This window comes from Tachyglossus aculeatus, chromosome 5, assembly GCF_015852505.1.
Source record: "Tachyglossus aculeatus isolate mTacAcu1 chromosome 5, mTacAcu1.pri, whole genome shotgun sequence".
Classification (NCBI taxonomy): domain Eukaryota; kingdom Metazoa; phylum Chordata; class Mammalia; order Monotremata; family Tachyglossidae; genus Tachyglossus; species Tachyglossus aculeatus.
The window spans coordinates 72,636,210-72,655,770 of record NC_052070.1 but is presented as its reverse complement, the minus strand read 5'-3'; the positions used below and the strand labels follow the sequence as shown (position 1 = coordinate 72,655,770).

Below are 19,561 nucleotides of genomic sequence, written 5' to 3'. Positions count from 1 at the left end.
TGATTTTGCCAAGGAAGGTATAAAACCAGGGAAAAGTCCAGAAACACATGCTGCAGTCATTGGGATCATCACAGTCAGCAATAATCCTGACAAGTTAACGCAAGGCTTTTCCCACAAGATAAGTAGAATTCCGTCCTGACCGTAAAGGATGGAAAATCTGGGAACGTTTAAAAGATATGGGAGCTCTCTTTCTCAGTACCATTGGAAAAGGCACCTACTGATTTACTTATTGGTGGCCTTAATGGTAACCTACCACCACAGAATTTGGAAGTTCACTTTTATTAAATCCACACAATTCTCAGTGGGAAATCAGCACTAGGGCCGGACTCTGATTTCATTCCCCTAGCCTAATGGCCACCCCGCCTCATATTCAGGCTCTTTCTTCCTTGCAAAGGCGGCAACTAAGTAGATATAGCTGATTTTAGACTGTGAGCCCACTGTTGGGTAGGGACTGTCTCTATATGTTGCCAACTTGTACTTCCCAAGCGCTTAGTACGGTGCTCTGCACACAGTAAGCGCTCAATAAATATGATTGATTGATTGATTGATATAGCTGAACTGAAGAGAAGAGTTGGCTGGTGGCATAAACAGCTGGACTTTACTCTCAGCAGCACTGCGATAAGTAAATCCTAGCCCGATGGGTACAAGCAGTCCATGAGAAACATGGCGGCGGCAGCTCAGTAACCGGATTTGCTTTCTCAAACCCATTATCACCTACCACATCAAAGCGGCACGGCTAGAAAAACTTACTTTTCAATACTGCCTGATGAACTGCTCACCTGTACTTATCCTGTACTTTCTGCTTTATGTCCTGCAGCGAATCTTGGGATATGTCTCGCTCCAGGTAGCCCGAAAGCACCTCTGTAGCATTCTCTAAGTCAGCTTGGTTATTCTGCAAAGAAGAGAGGGGGAAAAAAAAAAAAAGCTTTCTTCACTACACGAAATGCCCTTCAATGGCTCCCTCTTATTTTCCTCAGGCACAAGTTACTTATACTTCCTTGCCAAGAGGAAGGTCTCCTCCAAGAGGCCTTCCCTGACTGTGCTCTCATTTTCTCTTCTCCCACTCCCTTCTGCGTCGCCTCTGCTCTTGGATTAGCTCCCTTTATTCAACCATCCCTCCCTCGCAGCCCCACCGCACTTATGTACATAGTCATAATTCATTTATTTATATTATTGTCTGTCTCCCCTTCTAGACTGTAAGCTCGTTGTGGGCAGGGAACATATCTGCCAACTCCGTTATGAGAGCTTATCGCTCTGCACACGCTCAAATAAATATGACTGATTGCCTTCAGAGCCCTTTTTTTCACTTTTCTAAGCCTCCTTCTGCTTCTTGTCTCATCTTCTACTCCTGCTCGAACCCTAGGTTCAAATCAATTCCTTTTCAGTTTCTTCAGGGCCCTCACTCCACCTTCTGTGCTGTTATACTTGAGAGCTACAAATCACTTTCCTTTGTCCATTCAGCAACTTACTTCCCATTTGCCCGGAAATCTTTCCTCTCTTTTGAGAAATCTATCCTGTCAAAACTCTTTGAAAGGATTATATACCTTCACTAACTTATCTTCTTCACCTGATACAAAGAAGATATACAAGCATTCCTGCTTTACATGGGGCTGCATTCTGAGGAATAATGGCAACAAAAGCAATTTGGTACATTGTTTATGAAATCAAACACAAAACAACCTCAAATACCCAAAAGTAATGAAGAGAGGAAAGGGAATCCATGCAAGAGTTACTTTATTTAAATGATTTAAGCTACCAAAATTTCTTTTGTCCTCCTTCATTCAGGATAATTGCACCCCTCCCTTGTCTATTTGTACAAAGCCCAACTCCAGGCGGGCAATCAGGCACTCTAGACTCTAATTCTCTGTTGGGTGCATTTTTTAATTAGTCTGAAGAGACCAGGCATCTACCACTTTCTTTAAAAGATCAGGGCAGTTGGCCTGGGTTGCCGAAATAGAGCTGTGCTTTACTGGCTCCTCTCCTTCTCCCCACCACGACCAGGGACAAAGGGAGAATTCACTGGGTGGAAGAAGTCTGGCTCCTCAGAGTACTTAACGGTCATTTTCTGCATCCACGACTTATATTTTTCTTTTGTTCCCTTCCCTGGAATCGTGCCTGATTTGTTACTACTACTCTTGTAATGGAAAGTTTAAAATAAAAAGATAATTTAGAAAATCACTGGTACCTCATGTTTTACAAACGTCCCCTTAGACCCATTTCCTTTTATTGCTGTGGCAGCTTTGAAAAACGACGGTACTGGAGCAAGGCTGGAGCAGGAATCATACGAACCCTGGCTTCCTCGACCCTACGGTGTTCGCGCCACCAAATTTACTTCCTTTCGGAAAGCCTCCTTAGCGAGGACTGGTTATCGCGAGCTCCTGCACACGTACCAGGAATTTCTGACTCTTCAACACCCATCCAGCCACTTTCCCCAAGGACTGACAGGATGAATGGGGAAAACAGCGGGGAGTTTTACGGAGGAGCAGCAGCGAGGCAGGATTTCTGCAAGGCCCCTTTGCCAATCTGGGTTTTTCTAGGGATCAACAGAAGGCTGGGGCGAGGTCGACAGAGTGGGGCTCTGTTGTCTCTCCCCCGTACACACACAACCTATTCTGCTTTGGCATTAAGACAACCAGGGCAAATCCAGTAGGGTGGTATGAAAAGGAAGACCAGCCCCACCTACTCTCTGAAAGCCCCTTCCTCCCATGACCCACCACAGACATTTATCAGCTGCTCCACGGCATTCATCAGAAAGCTAACCGAATCCTTAGAGGGCATCTTTCTCGGGAAGTCGACCAATATTAAGAAATGACGTGATCCGCTAAGACCGTGTAAAATCCCTTAAATCGCACTACGAGCTCCCTGACCGCATTTTCACATTACACACCCGACTCTAGCATCGGGCCAACTGGAGGCTTTTACTATTTTCTTCCTCAAACAGACCCACGCTGAATAAATGTTACGCCGTTTGCATCTCAAGGCTCGGCCTGCCCGCCGGGATGAGAGTGACTTTCTTGCTCGGAATGCCCCCCTACCTCAAAGATGATGGACTGATTATTCTTTTTGAGGTAGAAGGCGAAGACGTAAGTGTACATGAGTGTGGCACGACACTGGCAGAGGACGTCGACTGCTTTCTTCAGGAACTGCACCTCAATCCAGGACATGTTGTGCTGCTGCATCTCCTCCATCTTCTGCTTCACCTGAGCATACAGTTTGTGCTCGAAGCGCAGACTCTGCATGTGGTTCATGTAGCGGTTGCAGTAGAACAGGTACCTCTGCAGGGCTGCTCGGGATCGCTGTGTTAATTCCCATTAGAAAAACAAAGACGACCGGAGAGTTAAAACAAAGCAGTGGTTGAAGGCAAATGGCTACCAAACTGGTGCACCACCTTCCTGACTCTTTGGGGTAGCCCACAGCCCCCAATTCCACAAAACATTCATTCACTCATTCATTCAATTGTATCTACTGAGCGCTTACTGTGTGCAGAGCACTGTACTAAGCGCTTGGGAAGTACAAGTTGGCAACATAGAGAGCCGGTCCCTACCCAACAGCGGGCTCACAGTCTAGAAGGGGAAGACAGACAACAAAACAAAACGTATTAACAAAATGGTAATCAGGTTACAGAGTCCTTTAACATTCACTTAAACGTTAATTCATTTACTAACAGAACTGTATTTGTGTTTTCCCAGTTGGAACCTACATTACTTTGTCAATATACTACCCCCTGCAGATAAAATATTCCAGAGCTACTAGACTACAGAGGATAAAGAGGATAAGTTTGCTTTCTTTCTGCCCCACCCCCAGCTTTACCTTAACGGAAGATCAGGTGTAAAAGAAACTACGGCTACGTGAAGTTTTGGAATTCAAGTAGTTTTAATAGGACAAATTTGTTCCCTTTTCTAAATCAACACGCTTACCCAATTCTTATGGCCAGAAACAACTGCAGTTGCACCCAAGAACTATCATATTTGCCCTTTAGCTATTGTAAATGAGCCATTTCAAGATCCCCAAAGGGGCTTCAACAAAATTATCTGTGGGCTTCCCTTCAAGTCTCCTTTCCCCAAAGGTTATGCACTCACCTCCTGTGCATCTCTGGCTGCCTTTGCATCATCCTCATTGTAGCGATTGCAGTTGTACCTTAAATAGGGATTAATTAAAGTTTACTGAAATGGTGGATGTGGTGGTGGTGGTGGGAGAAATCAAAGAACTACCCACCCCAGATGATCCAGATGATGAATTCCCCACATGCTTATGAGGACTGGGACCTGCTATACATTCCCAAGGCACTTTCTCTTTGCCAGACCCCCACACTAACTTTCCTCATAATAATAATAATGATGGTATTTGTTAAGCGCTTACTATGTGCAAAGCACTGTTCTAAGCCCTGGGGGGATACAAGATGATCAGGTTGTCCCACGTGGGGCTCACAGTCTAAATCCCCATTTTACAGATGAGGGAACTGAGGCACAGAAGTGAAGTGACTTGCCCAAAGTCACACAGCTGACAATCGGCGGGGCCGGGATTTGAACCCATGACCTCTGACTCCAAAGCCCGTGCTCTTTCCACTGATCCATGCTGCTTCTCTGCAGGTGACACCACTGCTCAGAAATAAGCCCTGGGCTCCCGGCTGACTCCGGCTGATCTAGAATTAAGGTTTGAGGCTTAGCATGGATCAGTCACCAGAATTTCAGCCCATTTAGAGCTCTACCAGAAGCTCCCAGGGTTACTTCCTCATTCCTGGGAAAGGGGATGTGGATGTACACTGTGGGCCTCAGATTATTTCCTCATTCCTTCCAGGTGATTCCTGGGAGCAGACAAAGGAAATGGCCCCACAATGGCCTGAGCGCTGGATATAGGATCACCTAGTCTTCCGAATTAACTACATCATTGCTCCCTCCTGTTGGCATAGTTACATAATTCTGGGGTGGAAGTGAAAGTATTTCCTTTGGCTTTTATTCCACCAATTTACCAGGCAGATCCGTGGGGCTCCCAAGGGCCAAGACACACCCAGCAAAATTCTGCTTTACAGTTCTGGTTACGGCAGACCATGTGATTGCAACCTCCATCCTTCTCAATGGTGACATGACACTTGGGACATTCCTATGAAGAGAAACAAAATGTTGTATCAAAGTTAACATGGTCAAGCAGAACTCACCTCAAAATAATTCTTACTCTTAGTGAAAGGGAGTGAAGAAAACAGAATTCACTTCTACCAAGTCTGTCTAAAAGTAACCAAAATACAGAGTAAAAACAAGGACTTTCTCATCTAGTTCCTGTTTACTTTGCCATATATTGAGCAGAACCCCAGTAAAAACACACAAAAACACAACTAGAACTTCCCCAGAGTTATTCAGGCAGACTTTTCTCCCCAGAGCAAGTTTTCACAGGAACCTTTTTTTTTAAATGGCACGATCAAAGTATCTAAAATAGTAATCAAAGAATCTAAAATAGCATCCCATAGTTTTCAAAGAACTTGCAAATGAATTACAGCTTGAATCAAATGATGATAATGATGATGGCATTTATTATGCACTTACTATGTGCAAAGCACTGTTCTAAGCGCTGGGGAGGTTACAAAGTGATCAGGTTGTCCCACGTGGGGCTCACAGTCTTAATCCCCATTTTACAGATGAGGTAACTGAGGCCCAGAGAAGTTAAGTGACTTGCCCAAAGCCACACAGCTGACAAGTGGAGGAGCTGGGATTTGAACCCATGACCTCTGACTCCAAAGCCCGTGCACTTTCCACTGAGCCACGCTGCTTACTCCAATAGTAAAATCAATAGTAAAAAATCAATAGTATTTATTGACCACCTAATGTGTGCAAATCACGGCCTTACATTCTTGGAAGAAACAGATTTAGAAGACAATTGTTTTATGGCATTTGTGTGTATGTATAGTATTTTATATATGCATAAAATCCCTGCCTTTAGAAATGGTAAATTAAATTTACCATTAGAAAGTTTCTGTCAGCTAAGGGAATCCATTCATTCAGTAACTTAGAATTGTCTTCCTCCTGCAGATACTCAATAGGAAGACAGAAAAGCTCACTGAATATTGATACCATCTTGCATTAACCTTAGGCGCAGAGGCTATTCCAATAAGAAACAAAAACAAGATTTGAAATTTCTAGGGAAAATTATTTTCCACTTAATTAAAAGGAAGCAATTAATGCCTTCCCCTCTATATATTCTTCCCAGGTAGTCCACTTTTAACAAGCAAATACACTTTGTTCGAACTCTCTTCCTCTCCCCATGAATATTCTCAACTCTAAAGTGAATATTCTCAACTCTAAAGCTCTTGGGGTTTAATGGAGATGGGATTTTTTTTCCCCTTTTTTTCCAGGTGCAGAAAGTAAGCTAAAGTTTAATCAAATCGCAGTTACTATTTGGCAGATCCAACGTTCTTGGAAGTACAACATACCCTCCAAAAGAGCCAGTTTTACAAGCTGTGCTCAAGGTTTCCTTGTTTAAATTAATAATAGGGAGGGTTTTTTTAAAAAAAAAATCCAGATTTATAGACAACATTCCTGGCTTGGGGTGAAAATATTTTGACTTTTTTTACAAGCAGAGTGGACCTGCTGGCAAAATTCATTCAATCACATTTACTGAGCACTTACTGTGTGCAGAGCACTGTACTAAGCACTCGGGAAGTACAAGTCGGCAACATATAGAGATGGTCCCTACCCAACAACGGGCTCACAGTCACGTCTGTAAGGCCACTTGGCTTCCAGTTCACCACACTGCCTTTTAGAAAACAATGAAAATAAAGGCTGATTTTACCACACTCTTCCTAGAGCTGGAAATCCTTTTAAATCCCTGGACCAAAGATCTCTTCATCTATATATCCTAAATGGGAAAACTCGGCAAACCATTTAGTTAACGGTAACCGTCAGTTTTAATTTGGTCTTTTTATAAGATTATTAACCCGAACCAAATACAGGTTGGGCACAATTGTATTGAACAGTACGGCCTAGTGAATAGAGCAGGGGCCTGAAAGTCCGGAGACCTGTGTTCTAATCCAGCTCTGCCATCTGCCTGCTGTGTAATCTCGGGTAAATGATGTCACTTTTCTGTGGCTCAATTACTTCATTAGTAAAATGAGGATGAAAGATCTGAGCCCCGGCTGGGGAAGAGATGGTGTCTAATCTGTTTCAATTGTATCTACCTCCAGCATTTACTGCAGTGCTTGGCGCATAGTAAGTGTCTGACACATAGTAAGTGCTTAACAACTACCACGGGTATTACCACTTGTCTCAAGAAAAACTAAGGTTTGTTGTCATTATAAACAGGGCCAAATATACTTCATTTAATCATTTTATATGCAGGAGAACTAAATATGATTAAGGTTGATGCTAATTAATGCAATAACTTCATGAAGTGAATATACTGGCTTCATCGGATCCGTGGAGGTCCAGATTCCAAGCCAGGCTATGATGGGTTATAGGTAATGACAGTGCTCTGCACACAGTAAGCGCTCAATAAATACAACTGATTGATTGACTAGAGTAGAAGTTCAAGGCTGATAATAAAGAGGCTTGCTCAACCATGTTTGATGAGGAAACTGCCAACTGGCAAACCTCCAAAGGACTTACAGACATTGACATCGTGCCAAATAACCTTCGGAAACCAAAGACGGTTGCTAGCATAAGGGCAGATGGGTGACAGGGTTTCAAAGGAAGCGATGTTTTTTTTCATAAAGGTTTTGCCTTCAAAGATTTAAACTTAGGGATGCCTCTTCGGACAAACTCCTCATTTTACAATTAATCAGTTGTACTTATCAAGAGCTTACTGTGCGAAGAGTACTGTACTAAGCGTTTCAGTTGGTAGACACATTCCCTGTCCAAAAGGTGCTCAGTCTAGAGGGGGAGACGGACGTTAAAGTAAATTATGGGTGTGTGCATAATGGTGAGTGGGGCGAATAAAGGGTACAGATCCAAGTGCAAGGGAAACGCAAATGGGAGAGGGATTAGGGGAAATGAGGACTAGGGAAAGGCTCCTGGAGATGTTATTTCAATAAGGCTTTGAAGGGGGAGAGAGTGATGGTCTTGTCGGATATGAAGAGGGAGGGAGTTCCAGGCCAGAGGCAGGACGTGGGCAAGGAGTCGGTGACTAGATAGACGAGATCGAGGAAGAATGAATAAGATGGGGTGGGAGGGGGGTTGTAGTAGGAAATTGAAGATAGGGGAGGGCTAGGGGATTGAGTGCTTTAAAAGAGTTTCCGTTTGATGGGGGAGTGGATGGGCAACCACTTTTTGAGGAGTGGGGAAATACGGACAGCACAATTTTTTATTTAGAAAAAGGTCCAGGTAGCAGAGTGAAGTGTGGAGGCAGAGCGAGAAGGCAGACAGGTCAGCAAAGAGGCTGATGTAATAGTCAAGGTGGGCTAGGCTAAGTGCTTGGACCAAAGTGGTAGGAGTTCAGCTGTAGAAGAAAGGGCAGATTTTTAGCAATCTTGTGAAGGCAGAATCGATAGGGTTTGGTGACATTTGACTATATGGGTGGAAGCAGCATGGCTCAGTGGAAAAAGCCCGGCCAAAGAGTCAGGTGACCTAGGTTCTAATCACGATCCACCATTAATTTGCTGTGTGGCCTTGACATATCACTTTTCTTCTCTATGCCTCAGGTCCCTCATCTGCAGAATGGGGGATTCAATAACTGTGCTCCCTCCTACTTAGAATGTGAGCCCCACGTGGGACCTGTTTATCTTCTATCTACCTCAGTGCTTAGTATATTGCTTGGCACAGAGTGTTTAACAAATACCAAAATTTTTTAATTATTATTACTAATATTGTTATTATTTCGAATAAGGGGGGAGTTGAGGATCATTCCAGGGTTACGGACTTTTGAGATAGGGTGGATGGCGGTGCTGTCTACAGTGATGGGAAAGTCACGGGGAGAACCCGGTTTGCGTGGGAAGATAAATTATGAGTTTTAATTCAGTCTAGATTTAAGACATGCAAATTTATGGTGAATCTTGACACCTTGAAGAATACTCAATTTTTCATACTAAAGCAGTTTTATTTGGCCACATGACCTTATAATGATCTCATGCTATTACATATGTATCAAACAGGAACTATCTCCCTTGAATATATCTCAGCCCTATTAGGCCAATATTTCTGGGAAGAAAGTTTAAAAGACACCAACGATACTCAATAAATTAGAAATCAAAGGTCTGAAAGTAGAACCGCGCACCCCACAAACGTATAATGATTTGAGAGGCAGCATGGCCTGGAGGGAAGAGCACAGGCATGGGGGTCAGAGGATCTGAGTTTTAATCCCCACTTTGCCACTTGTCTGCTGTGTGACTTTGGCCATGTCTCAGTTTCCCCATCAGTAAAACAGAAATTCAATGACCCGTTTTCCCTTGTATTTAGACTGTGAGACCCAGGTGGACAGGTCAAGTTTATTTCAAACCAGTGCCCTCTCCAACTTCTATTTTTCACAAAAAGAAAGCTAACATAAAGCTAGAATCTGAAAAATATCTTTCTTTTGTAAACTAAATATCTTCAGGGCAAGGACCACATACCAACTCTATTCTACTGTACCTTCCCAAGCGCTTACTTAGTACAGTGCTCTGACCATGTTAAACGCTCAATAAAAACCACTGATTGATATAGCGAGACCCAAGCCTTTTATATAATAAAATCTTAGCAGCTAGCTGTTCTATCAGTCTCCAGCTGGAATCTGGCCCAGCAGAAATGACTAACTCCTGAAAAGGCAATCTCAGGGGATTTTTCAAGGCAGTCATGAAAATTAATACAACATAGGCAAGTCACGAGTGGTATAAACATTATGTTAAGCACATCTGAGTAACAGACATACAGGAAAACACATTTGCTAAGAAAGCCGCACTGATCCATGGGCACTCTAGTACTGGTTTCCGTTGTCTCTGTCTTTCCTCTGAGCTTAACTGCGTGAGAAAGTTAGATATTTAATTCAATAAAAGATGATTTTGCTACTCCAAATAGGCTTGCGATAGCATTCACACGAAATCCTCTGAAACTTCCAGTTTTCCATTTCTAATTAGATAGCAGGAAGAATGAGAAAAAGGGAAGTCTCAGTACCATATCGTAGTTATTGAACGAACATACCAACCTTTGTGTTTGCTGCAATCCAATTGGATGTTTCACTGTCATCATCACACTTCTTAATCCATTTTTTTAACCACTGTTATGGAAAAAGTTGCAACAAAAAGCTTAGAAACAATAAGCACGCCTTTGAACTTACACCACAAACACTAAAAAGGCAAGAATAGCAAAGCATCGATGTTATGCTTTACTTGAGGGGAAAAAGACTAACAGTAATACCAAGCCCTTTTCTGTTCTGATTTACATGTCGTTTTCGGGTAACCCTCCAAGCAGCATGCATAGTTGATGGGGTGCTTTACAGTAAATGGAAATTACACTTTAAATGAACTACGCTAACTACACTATATTATTTGGAATGTTAGTTATAGAGGGGGAGAAAGAAATACATATTGTAAATCCAATCGTTAGAAATTTTCTTCTCATTCTCAGCGTTTTCTTGAGGTGTGCAAATAGTTTTAGAATACGCACAGGACAACTGCATAAGCTAATTTATCATTAAGATCGGTAACTTAATAATGTGGGCGGTTCTTTTATTTTGAATTAAAATGACAGAAACTTAACAATGAGGGTATTTCTAAATTGCACTTAAAGTGCCTTCTTTGGTACTGACCGGACTTTAGGCACAAAAATATCACTTTAAAATACGCTTAAAACACTTCTGCTTTAAGCTACCTACGTTAAGAGTTAAAGTAAAGCAAACCATCAGGGAGAAACTTGGAAAATAGATTTTAAAACTTTGTCAAATGCTTTTGCGGGGGGCTGTCATTCAGTACACTGCTTATATTAAGCAGAAGCAGCGTGAGAAGCAGCGTGGCTCAGTGGAAAAGAGCCCGGGCTTTGGTGTCAGGTCATGGGTTCGAATCCCGGCTCCGCCACATGTCTGCTGTGTGACCTTGGGCAAGTCAGTAACTTCTCTGAGCCTCAGTTACCTCATCTGTAAAATGGGGATTAAGACTGTGAGCCCCACGTGGGACAACCTGATCACCTTGCATCCCCCCAAGCGCTTAGAACAGTGCTCTGCACATAGCAAGCGCTTAACAAATGCCATTATTATTATTATTATTATTATTATTATTATTATTAAATCTTCACCACTGGACCAACTCCTTGTAAAAATGTACGGAAGCATCATTATTCCCCTCATTACTGAGGAATGTTACCCACATGCCTTAAGTACCACGTGCCAATGTGCTTCCAATGTAAACCAGGCCTGATTTTACATTTGGTGAGAGAGCCAAGCACCTGTGACTTACACCTTCTCACACACACACGAAGCTGCCATTTGTGGAGGTCAAGCAAGGGTTCTAAATACAAACATTTTCAGAAATGAATGCATCTGGCACACTCACCTTACACTTAACAGGATCGTGCCAATTTTCTCCACAGTTAAAGCTGCAAGTGACACAGAGGTAGTTAGGCACACTCTAACAGAACAAAATCACAAAACCTGGATTTCACTTAGCATCCTATGTTTCTCTTGACTATTATATCAACAGGAGCATGGAATTGGGCCTTTTAAGGCAATTTTAATTTTTTTCTTTAACCACTTTCTGAACGATGACTATTTGGAAGCCATTTTAAAAGTCAGGCTGGTTGGACCAAATAAAGATTTTAGGCCCAATGCTCCCCAGGGATTTGTTGCTTCCATTTTAGTAGTGAGGAAAAGTAATCCTTTAAATCCACTTCTTTCTTGGGCAAATTCTGGGCCTGTTTAGGAAGCTTGAGCATAGTCAAGTGATTATTTCAAGAGGATTAACCAAACAGTTCATAAGAAATTAAAGCAATGGCCATCTGGGCCTATAATTTAAAAAAAAAAAACCCTGAACAAAAACATCTCACACCTTGTCAGGTAAGACAAAGTAGACAAACTGCATTCCCACTGAAAGTGTATGGAATATAAATGTAACATATTTAAGTGAGGGTAATTCCCCTACCACATATAACCTGCCATAATGCATGCCAAAAAGTTTTCTTTTCTCTAATCACGTTTCCTATAGAATTAACTTCTGCTCAAACTTTAGTTGCTAATTAAAATGTGCTTTCAAAACCCTTAGTGCTTTACAACATTAGGGGGCAAGGTCTTTAATAATTTTTCATTCTAAAATGTATGGGCATTTATGAATTTTTTATATAAATTTCAAACGTCTTTAGCTTAATCAAAAGCATATCTCCTTCAAAAAGGCTGTTCTATGCTTATTTCTTCCCCTCCCCTCATCTGCTTCACAATTTGATAGAGCTAGAAAGAAGCTCTTCAATTAATTTGAAAGAATAGGAGTGTAACCCTGACCAATTAAAACTTCAACCATTAAAAATGAATATCATCTAAAAACATTACTTTTATCAGCAAGAAAGGAGAGAGAAAACATTTCAAGGTAGACACTTGTCCTTCTTACCCCCTAGAGCCTAATTCAATCGTTCTTGTTTAAAAAGAAAAAGAAAACGCGGACAAAATCGACGATCAAGATCGAGAACCTGCCTGTGTTAGAGACACAATGGTTCCCTGATAATCTGCTGAGAATGAGCAGGAAAATCAAGCAAAGCAGAAACTTTTTGGGGGGGCGGGAGGGAATATTATAGCCAACCATTAGCTTACCAAAACTGGCGCCCACATTTGCAGCGAACAGGCTTAGCATCAGGATACTGTACTTTAACAACATGGTGGCAGTCTGGGGCAGGACACCACTTTAACAGTCGATTGCACTAGAAAATAGTAAGTGAGGCCATAAGGTAGACTAGTCAAGAACTGAGGTCAATAAATTATGCTTATTTTCAACTTCATGCAACAGCACCCTTTATTTTAGTTTACCTTCACAAACAGTAGTAGTGATAGCATTGATTAAGGACTTCACTATAGCAACTGTTGGGAAAGGATACATTCCTTGTATATATGCTTGTACATATTTATTACTCTATTTATTTATTTATTTTACTTGTACCTATCTATTCTATTTATTTTATTTTGTTAGTATGTTTGGTTTTGTTCTCTGTGTCCCCCTTCTAGACTGTGAGCCCATTGTTGGGTAGGGACTGTCTCTATATGTTGCCAACTTGTATTTCCCAAGCGCTTAGTACAGTGCTCTGGGTAGGGACTGTCTCTATATGTTGCCAACTTGTACTTCCCAAGCGCTTAAGTACAGTGCTCTGCACACAGTAAGCGCTCAATAAATACGATTGATGATGATGCTGATGATGATGTAACAGCATCCTTTATTTTAGTTTACCTTCACAAACAGTAGTAGTGATAGCATTGATTAAGGACTTTACTATAGCAACTGTTGGGAAAGGATACATGCCCTGTATATATGCTTGTACATATTTATTACTCTATTTATTTATTTTACTTGTACACATCTATTCTATTTATTTTATTTTGTTCGTATGTTTGGTTTTGTTCTCTGTCTCCCCCTTCTACACTGTGAGCCCACTGTTGGGTAGGGACTGTCTCTAGATGTTGCCAACTTGTACTTCCCAAGCGCTTAGTACAGTGCTCTGCACACAGTAAGCGCTCAATAAATACGATTGATGATGATGATGATTCAGTGTAGGGGCTCACAGTCTATGGAGGAGGGAGAACAGGTTTTGAGTCCCCAATTTACAGATAAAGCAACTGAAGCAGACAGAAGTGAAGTGATTTGCCCAGGCTCACATATCACTGACCGATAATCAAAACAAAGCACATTAAATATTCATTCCTTCATTCAATCGTATTTATTGAGCGCTTACTGTGTGCACAGCACTCTATTAAGCGCTTGGGAAGTACAAGTTGGCAACATACAGAGACGGTCCCTACCCTACAGCGGGCTCACAGTCTAGAAAGGGGAGACAGACAACAAAACAAAACATGTGGACAGGTGTCAAGTCATCAGAATAAACAGAAGTAAAGCTAGATGCAAATCATTAACAAAATAAATAGAATAGTAAGTATGCATAAGTAAAATAAATAAATCTGTACAAACATATATACAGGTGCTGTGGGGAGGAGAAGGAGCTTGGGCGGGGGGGGATGGGGAGGAGGAGAGGAAAAAGGAGGCTCAAAGTGTGGGAAGGTTCCTGGAGGAGGTGAGCTCTCAGTAGAACTTTGAAGGGAGGAATCAATCAATCAATCAATCGTATTTATTGAGCGCTTACTGTGTGCAGTGTACTAAGTGCTTGGGAAGTACAAGTTGGCAACATATAGAGATGGTCCCTACCCAACAGTGGGCTCACAGTCTAGAAAGAAGGAAAGAGGAAGAGAGCTATCTTGGCGGATGTGCGGAGGGAGGGCATTCCAGGCCAGGGGGAGGACGTGGGCCGACGGCGGGACAGGCGAGAACGAGGCCCAGATTTCTCTTTACTTTCTCCGAGGATTCCCAGTGGATATTTAAAGGGCCCTTGCTCTTCTAAGTGCTAGCCCTGTCAATCAATGTTATTTATTGAGTGCTGTGCACACAGCATAGTCCTAAGCGCTTGGGACAGTACCATTCAACAGAGCCGATAGATATGTCCCCTGTCCGCAACGAAGTCAATACGATGTAATGGACTGGGAAGCAGCAGGGTGTAGTGGACAGAGCACGGGCCTGGGAATCACATGGTCATGGGTTCTAAACCCAGCTCTGCCACTTGTCTGCTGCGTGGCCTTGGGCAAGTCACTTCTCTGTGCCTCAGTTACCTCACCTGTAAAATGGGGATTATGACTGTGAGTCCCATGAGGGACAGGGACGGCGTCCACCACTTAGTACCGTGCTTGGCACGTAGTAAGCGCTTAACAAAAACCACAATTATTATTAGATCTGGGTGATGGGCTAGCCAAGCCTCGGTTGCTTAATATCCTGTTGGGTTCCAGCCTCAGTTGGGCCCCCAAGTCTTGTATGTGCGGGCAGAATCAACCTCTGGTCCTTTTTTCCCTATGTTTTCACAGCAGTTCTTTGAGGGGCATGTTTTTGCTACAGTTAAATTGCATTTCTTCTTCATAGAATTATCTAACCTTCTCATTCTTTTTGGAATGATTAATTCATATGTCTTCTCCTGTTCCACCTTGTAAGACACCCCCCCCATCTTCTCAGAATACGTTTAAGTCATCTAAGCCCTCATCACTGAGCAGTCTCAAGTACCTCATGAGCTCTTCACCTCTTTTTCTCAAACCTAAAATCAATTCAGACAAAGGTATCTTAAGGTGCACCCTCCAGGAAGTGCAATGAGAGAATTAAATATTGAAATGTTCTCTAAAGGACGCCCGCTTGGCACTACACATGGAATTTACTTCTTTCCTCTTTCATTAAACCCTTTCCATACTTTTTGAGAGAAAAGTCCTGCTCTTCGACAGAAGCCACCCATTTCAGTCTTCTTCACTAGTACATTTTATAAAGGTATTTTTATGAAGACTATAACACTGGCTTAACAGCTAATATTTTAAATGAGGTCTCTGCAGTACATCTTATTTATCCCCAGTCGGTTTGAAGGTGCAATTTTAACCAGTGTCTTCCTGAAGATATTTTTGCATTTAATTTTACCCTCCAGGCCAACAATTAAGTCTTCCTTAAGTTGCCTCCTCTAGGAAGTACGATAAAGTGATTAAATATGGAAAAAATATATGAAGGACATATATATTTAATACTCTCTTCAAACAATAGGAAATACAAGCAAAAAGTTCTGCTCTTTGACAGAAGCCACCCGTTTCAGTTTTCTTTCTTTACTAGTACATTTTATAAAGGTATTTTTACGAAATAACACTGGCTTAACAGCTAATAATTTAAATGAGGTCTCTGCAGTACATCTTATTTATCCCCAGTCGGTTTGAAGGCGCAATTTTAACCAGTGTCTTCCTGAAGATATTTTTGCATTTAATTTTACCCTCCAGGCCAACAATTAAGTCTTCCTTAAGTTGCCTCCTCTAGGAAGTACGATAAAGTGATTAAATATGGAAAAAATATATGAGGGAAATATATATTTAATACTCTCTTCAAACAATAGGAAATACAAGCAAAAAGTTCTGCTCTTTGACGGAAGCCACCCATTTCAGTTTTCTTTCTTTACTAGTACATTTTATAAAGGTATTTTTATGAAGACTATAACACTGGCTTAACAGATAATATTTTAAATGAGGTCTCTGCAGTACGTCTTATTTATCCCCAGTCGGTTTGAAGATGCAATTTTAACCAGTGTCTTCCTGAAGATATTTTTGCATTTAATTTTACCCTCCAGGACAACAATTAAGTCTTCCTTAAGTTGCCTCCTCTAGGAAGTACGATAAAGTGATTAAATATGGAAAAAATATATGAAGGAAATATACATTTAATACTCTTTTCAAACAATAGGAAATACAAGCAAAAAGTTCTGCTCTTTGACGGAAGCCACCCATTTCAGTTTTCTTTCTTCACTAGTACATTTTATAAGGGTATTTTTATGAAGACTATAACACTGGCTTAAGAGACAATATTTTAAATGAGGTCTCTGCAGTACATCTTATTTATCCCCAGTCGGTTTGAAGGTGAAGTTTTAACCAGTGTCTTCCTGAAGATATTTTTGCATTTAATTTTACCCTCCAGGCCAACAATTAAGTCTTCCTTAAGTTGCCTCCTCTAGGAAGTATGATAAAGTGATTAAATATGGAAAAATATATGAAGGAAATATATGTTTAATATTCTCTTTGAACAATAGGAAATACAAGCAAAGAAAAGCCACTTACCTCTACAAAGCTATTAGTTATTAAATGCTGGTACTTTAATTTAACTTTTGAATCTGTGATCAGGCGCCTATTAAAAGGAAAAAATGAAAACATGTATTGGAGATTTACATCAGTGACATTTACGCTCCACAATTATACAAAAAGCTCCCAAGTTTTGGTCTCGTTGACGCCTATGCATAAAAATTGAACCCGTGAGGGAAGGAGTTGGGAATAACACCATTTATATCCTGATTCTGAGATGAAATCTAGTAACACTAATGAAATACTTATTAACAGTATCATCTCCGTTCTTCTGGATTTGAAATCCCACTTCTGGGATATGCCCTTTCCCAGGAGTAAACCAGAGAATGGTGGTAACTTCTCGCTGTACCATCCTTTTAACTGAGGCTGGTAAAATTTATTAAAACTGTGCAACCAAATTGCTCTATTTACTACAACAAAAAAATAAGGACAGTGGAAACAGCACACAAAAAACTTTTGTTGTTGTCTGTCACACTGATACCTGTAAACGAGTTTTAATAAAGAAAATTCAAATGTTAAAAAAAACAACCCACAAGATCAAAAGTCTAACCTGCTCAGACCTAAACTCCAGTGAGTACTGAACAATAGATTCTAAGTAGTGATGAAACACCCTGAGCATTATCAAAGAAAGCAGTCTATGAAAGCAAGCTAAAGTTTAATACATCTCCTACCTCACGTAAGATGTCAATAGCTACCAAGCAGCCCGATTAGTAAAGGACCATAAACTCGGTATTTAAATCACATGCAATCTTGGAGTTTAGCAATTCAACAGATTCACATCTAGAAAAGAAGCAGTTTCCAACAGTAACTTCGGTTCTGACCACACCAGAACACAAAGCTTTTGTGCATACTTCCTCTCGCCGTCATATCCTTTGTTTGGAACTTCCTAGGTGTACTGTTTTTGGGCCCTGCACTTCCTCGAGGAGAATGAGCAGTCAGAAATCAGTTGATTCCATTGTGCTGCTGAACTCTCACAGACAGCAGAATTTACAGCCGTTCAGAAAAGAGAAACACTATAAGACAAATAAGATAAACACAGCCAAACAAACACGACAGAGACTTTTTAGCTTTCCATCTTTTCTACCCCCAGCAATTTCATTTGCAGTCTACACCTGGGGTCTAAACTGGACTTTCTCTACAGCTGGAGTAACTACCGGCAGCAATCAATTCGGTCGTCTTTTATAAGTGTCTACTTTTTTTAAGGTATTTGTTAAGCACTTGCTACGTGCCAGGCAATGGACTTAGCGCTGGGGTACGTACAAGCTAATCCCACGTGGGGTTCCCAGTCTCGATCCCCATTTTACAGATGGGGTAACTGAGGCCGAGAGAAGTAAAATGTCACACAGCAGACAAGTGCGGGAGGCAGGATTAGAACCCAGATCCTCCGCCCAGGCCCGTGCTCTACCCACTAGGCCGCACCGCTTCTGGGCGCCGAGCACGGGGCTAAGTGTAAGCAGTGGCGTTTCGTGCTTTTGGAGAGATCGCGGGGATCAACACACCCGGAAGGCAGTGTTGTTGTTGTTCTGTGTTGCTTCACAGGATCACCACTTGAATTTCAAACACTCCACCTCTTCCCTAATGGGTTTTATGTTTAAGGACCCAATTCAAAACTCAAGCTAATGCCAAGATAAGCATTAACAAGGCAGACACAGGTACGTTCTGCTATAGTTCTTGTCAAGGAGCCTTCCCTCTATGAAATGGGCAGTAGAGGCTCATTAAAGGACTGTCATTTTACATTTTTTCGCACTTTGTCATGCAAGAAGAGAAAAACTTTCCCTTTGAAACTGAAATCAGATTTCTTGAATTTTTTTACAAAAGTTCATTTCTAACGCAACTCCCCAAGCCAAGCGCGTAGTACAGTGCTCTGCACATAGTAAGCGCTCAATACGATTGATGATGATGATGATGATGAAAAATATGCATATAATGTACAATTTACCTGTGCTGAACCTCAACCTAGGATAGGCAGCGCCACAATCAGGGTCCGCTCCCTGCCAGGCTAAGCTCGTAAAGCAACACATGACACATTTCGGACACTTAGGTCAGCGGCTGACTGGGAGGCCTCTTTCCTGTTCACTCTCACACTTGGACCGAAAATTATTAACAGAGCAAAAGGACAAAGACACGGCCCAAAGATGGCCAGGCTCCCACTCTATGATGGCAAAAGTTACAGTGTGCATTCGGTCTCTTCCACCTCACCTCGTCCCTCACCCCGCCACGGCGCCTTGACGCGAACTCTCGGGAATTCGCCATGGCGGTCCCTCTCCGGGCAGTTTTGACCTGATCTGGACGAAATGGGACGGGGAGTAGGGCCAGTTTTGACTAAACCCTGACCTGTGTTGAGCAAGCAGATTCCTGGAGGAGTTTGGCGTTACTGGGCTCCGCTGATTACATGACGGCAAGCGGTAGTTCAGCACCAGGAATAAAGTGGCAGACTGCACTTAATACAGAAGAACACCACCTCCGGATGTAGGTTAAAGCAATTACTGACAGCATAAGCGAGGGTGACGGGGGGATAGAAAGAGATTACCTTCAGATTGTTTGAAGGTCTTGAAAGATTTTTACAGATACACACGTTCTGCCTCCCCAAGAATATAACTATTGGCTACTGCAGAAATGAAAAAATTCAGATCCAGCACAATTAGCTGCAAAAACAACAGCTTGTATGATTAAACCCCTGAGTAAAAACTGAGCTGGTCTTAAGGAATACACCTCTGCGTTGCTCCACAGAATCACCACTTGAATTTCAAACACTCCAACTCTTCCCTAATGGGTTTTACGTTTA

At 41.8% G+C, this 19,561-nt stretch overlaps 1 protein-coding gene across 1 annotated transcript in view; it reads right to left on the bottom strand.

Moving 5' to 3' along the window:
- The window catches only part of ARIH1 (ariadne RBR E3 ubiquitin protein ligase 1), a 100,897-nt gene that overhangs the window by 4,217 nt on the left and 77,119 nt on the right, over window positions 1-19,561 (bottom strand). The window contains exons 6-13 of the mRNA XM_038746261.1: window positions 16,756-16,822; window positions 12,685-12,791; window positions 11,441-11,483; window positions 10,099-10,170; window positions 4,970-5,100; window positions 4,080-4,137; window positions 3,036-3,296; window positions 780-892 (exon numbers count right to left, since the gene is read on the bottom strand). Of these exons, the coding sequence (XP_038602189.1) occupies window positions 780-892; window positions 3,036-3,296; window positions 4,080-4,137; window positions 4,970-5,100; window positions 10,099-10,170; window positions 11,441-11,483; window positions 12,685-12,791; window positions 16,756-16,822 (852 nt within the window). The remainder of the gene's footprint in view (window positions 1-779; window positions 893-3,035; window positions 3,297-4,079; window positions 4,138-4,969; window positions 5,101-10,098; window positions 10,171-11,440; window positions 11,484-12,684; window positions 12,792-16,755; window positions 16,823-19,561) is intronic.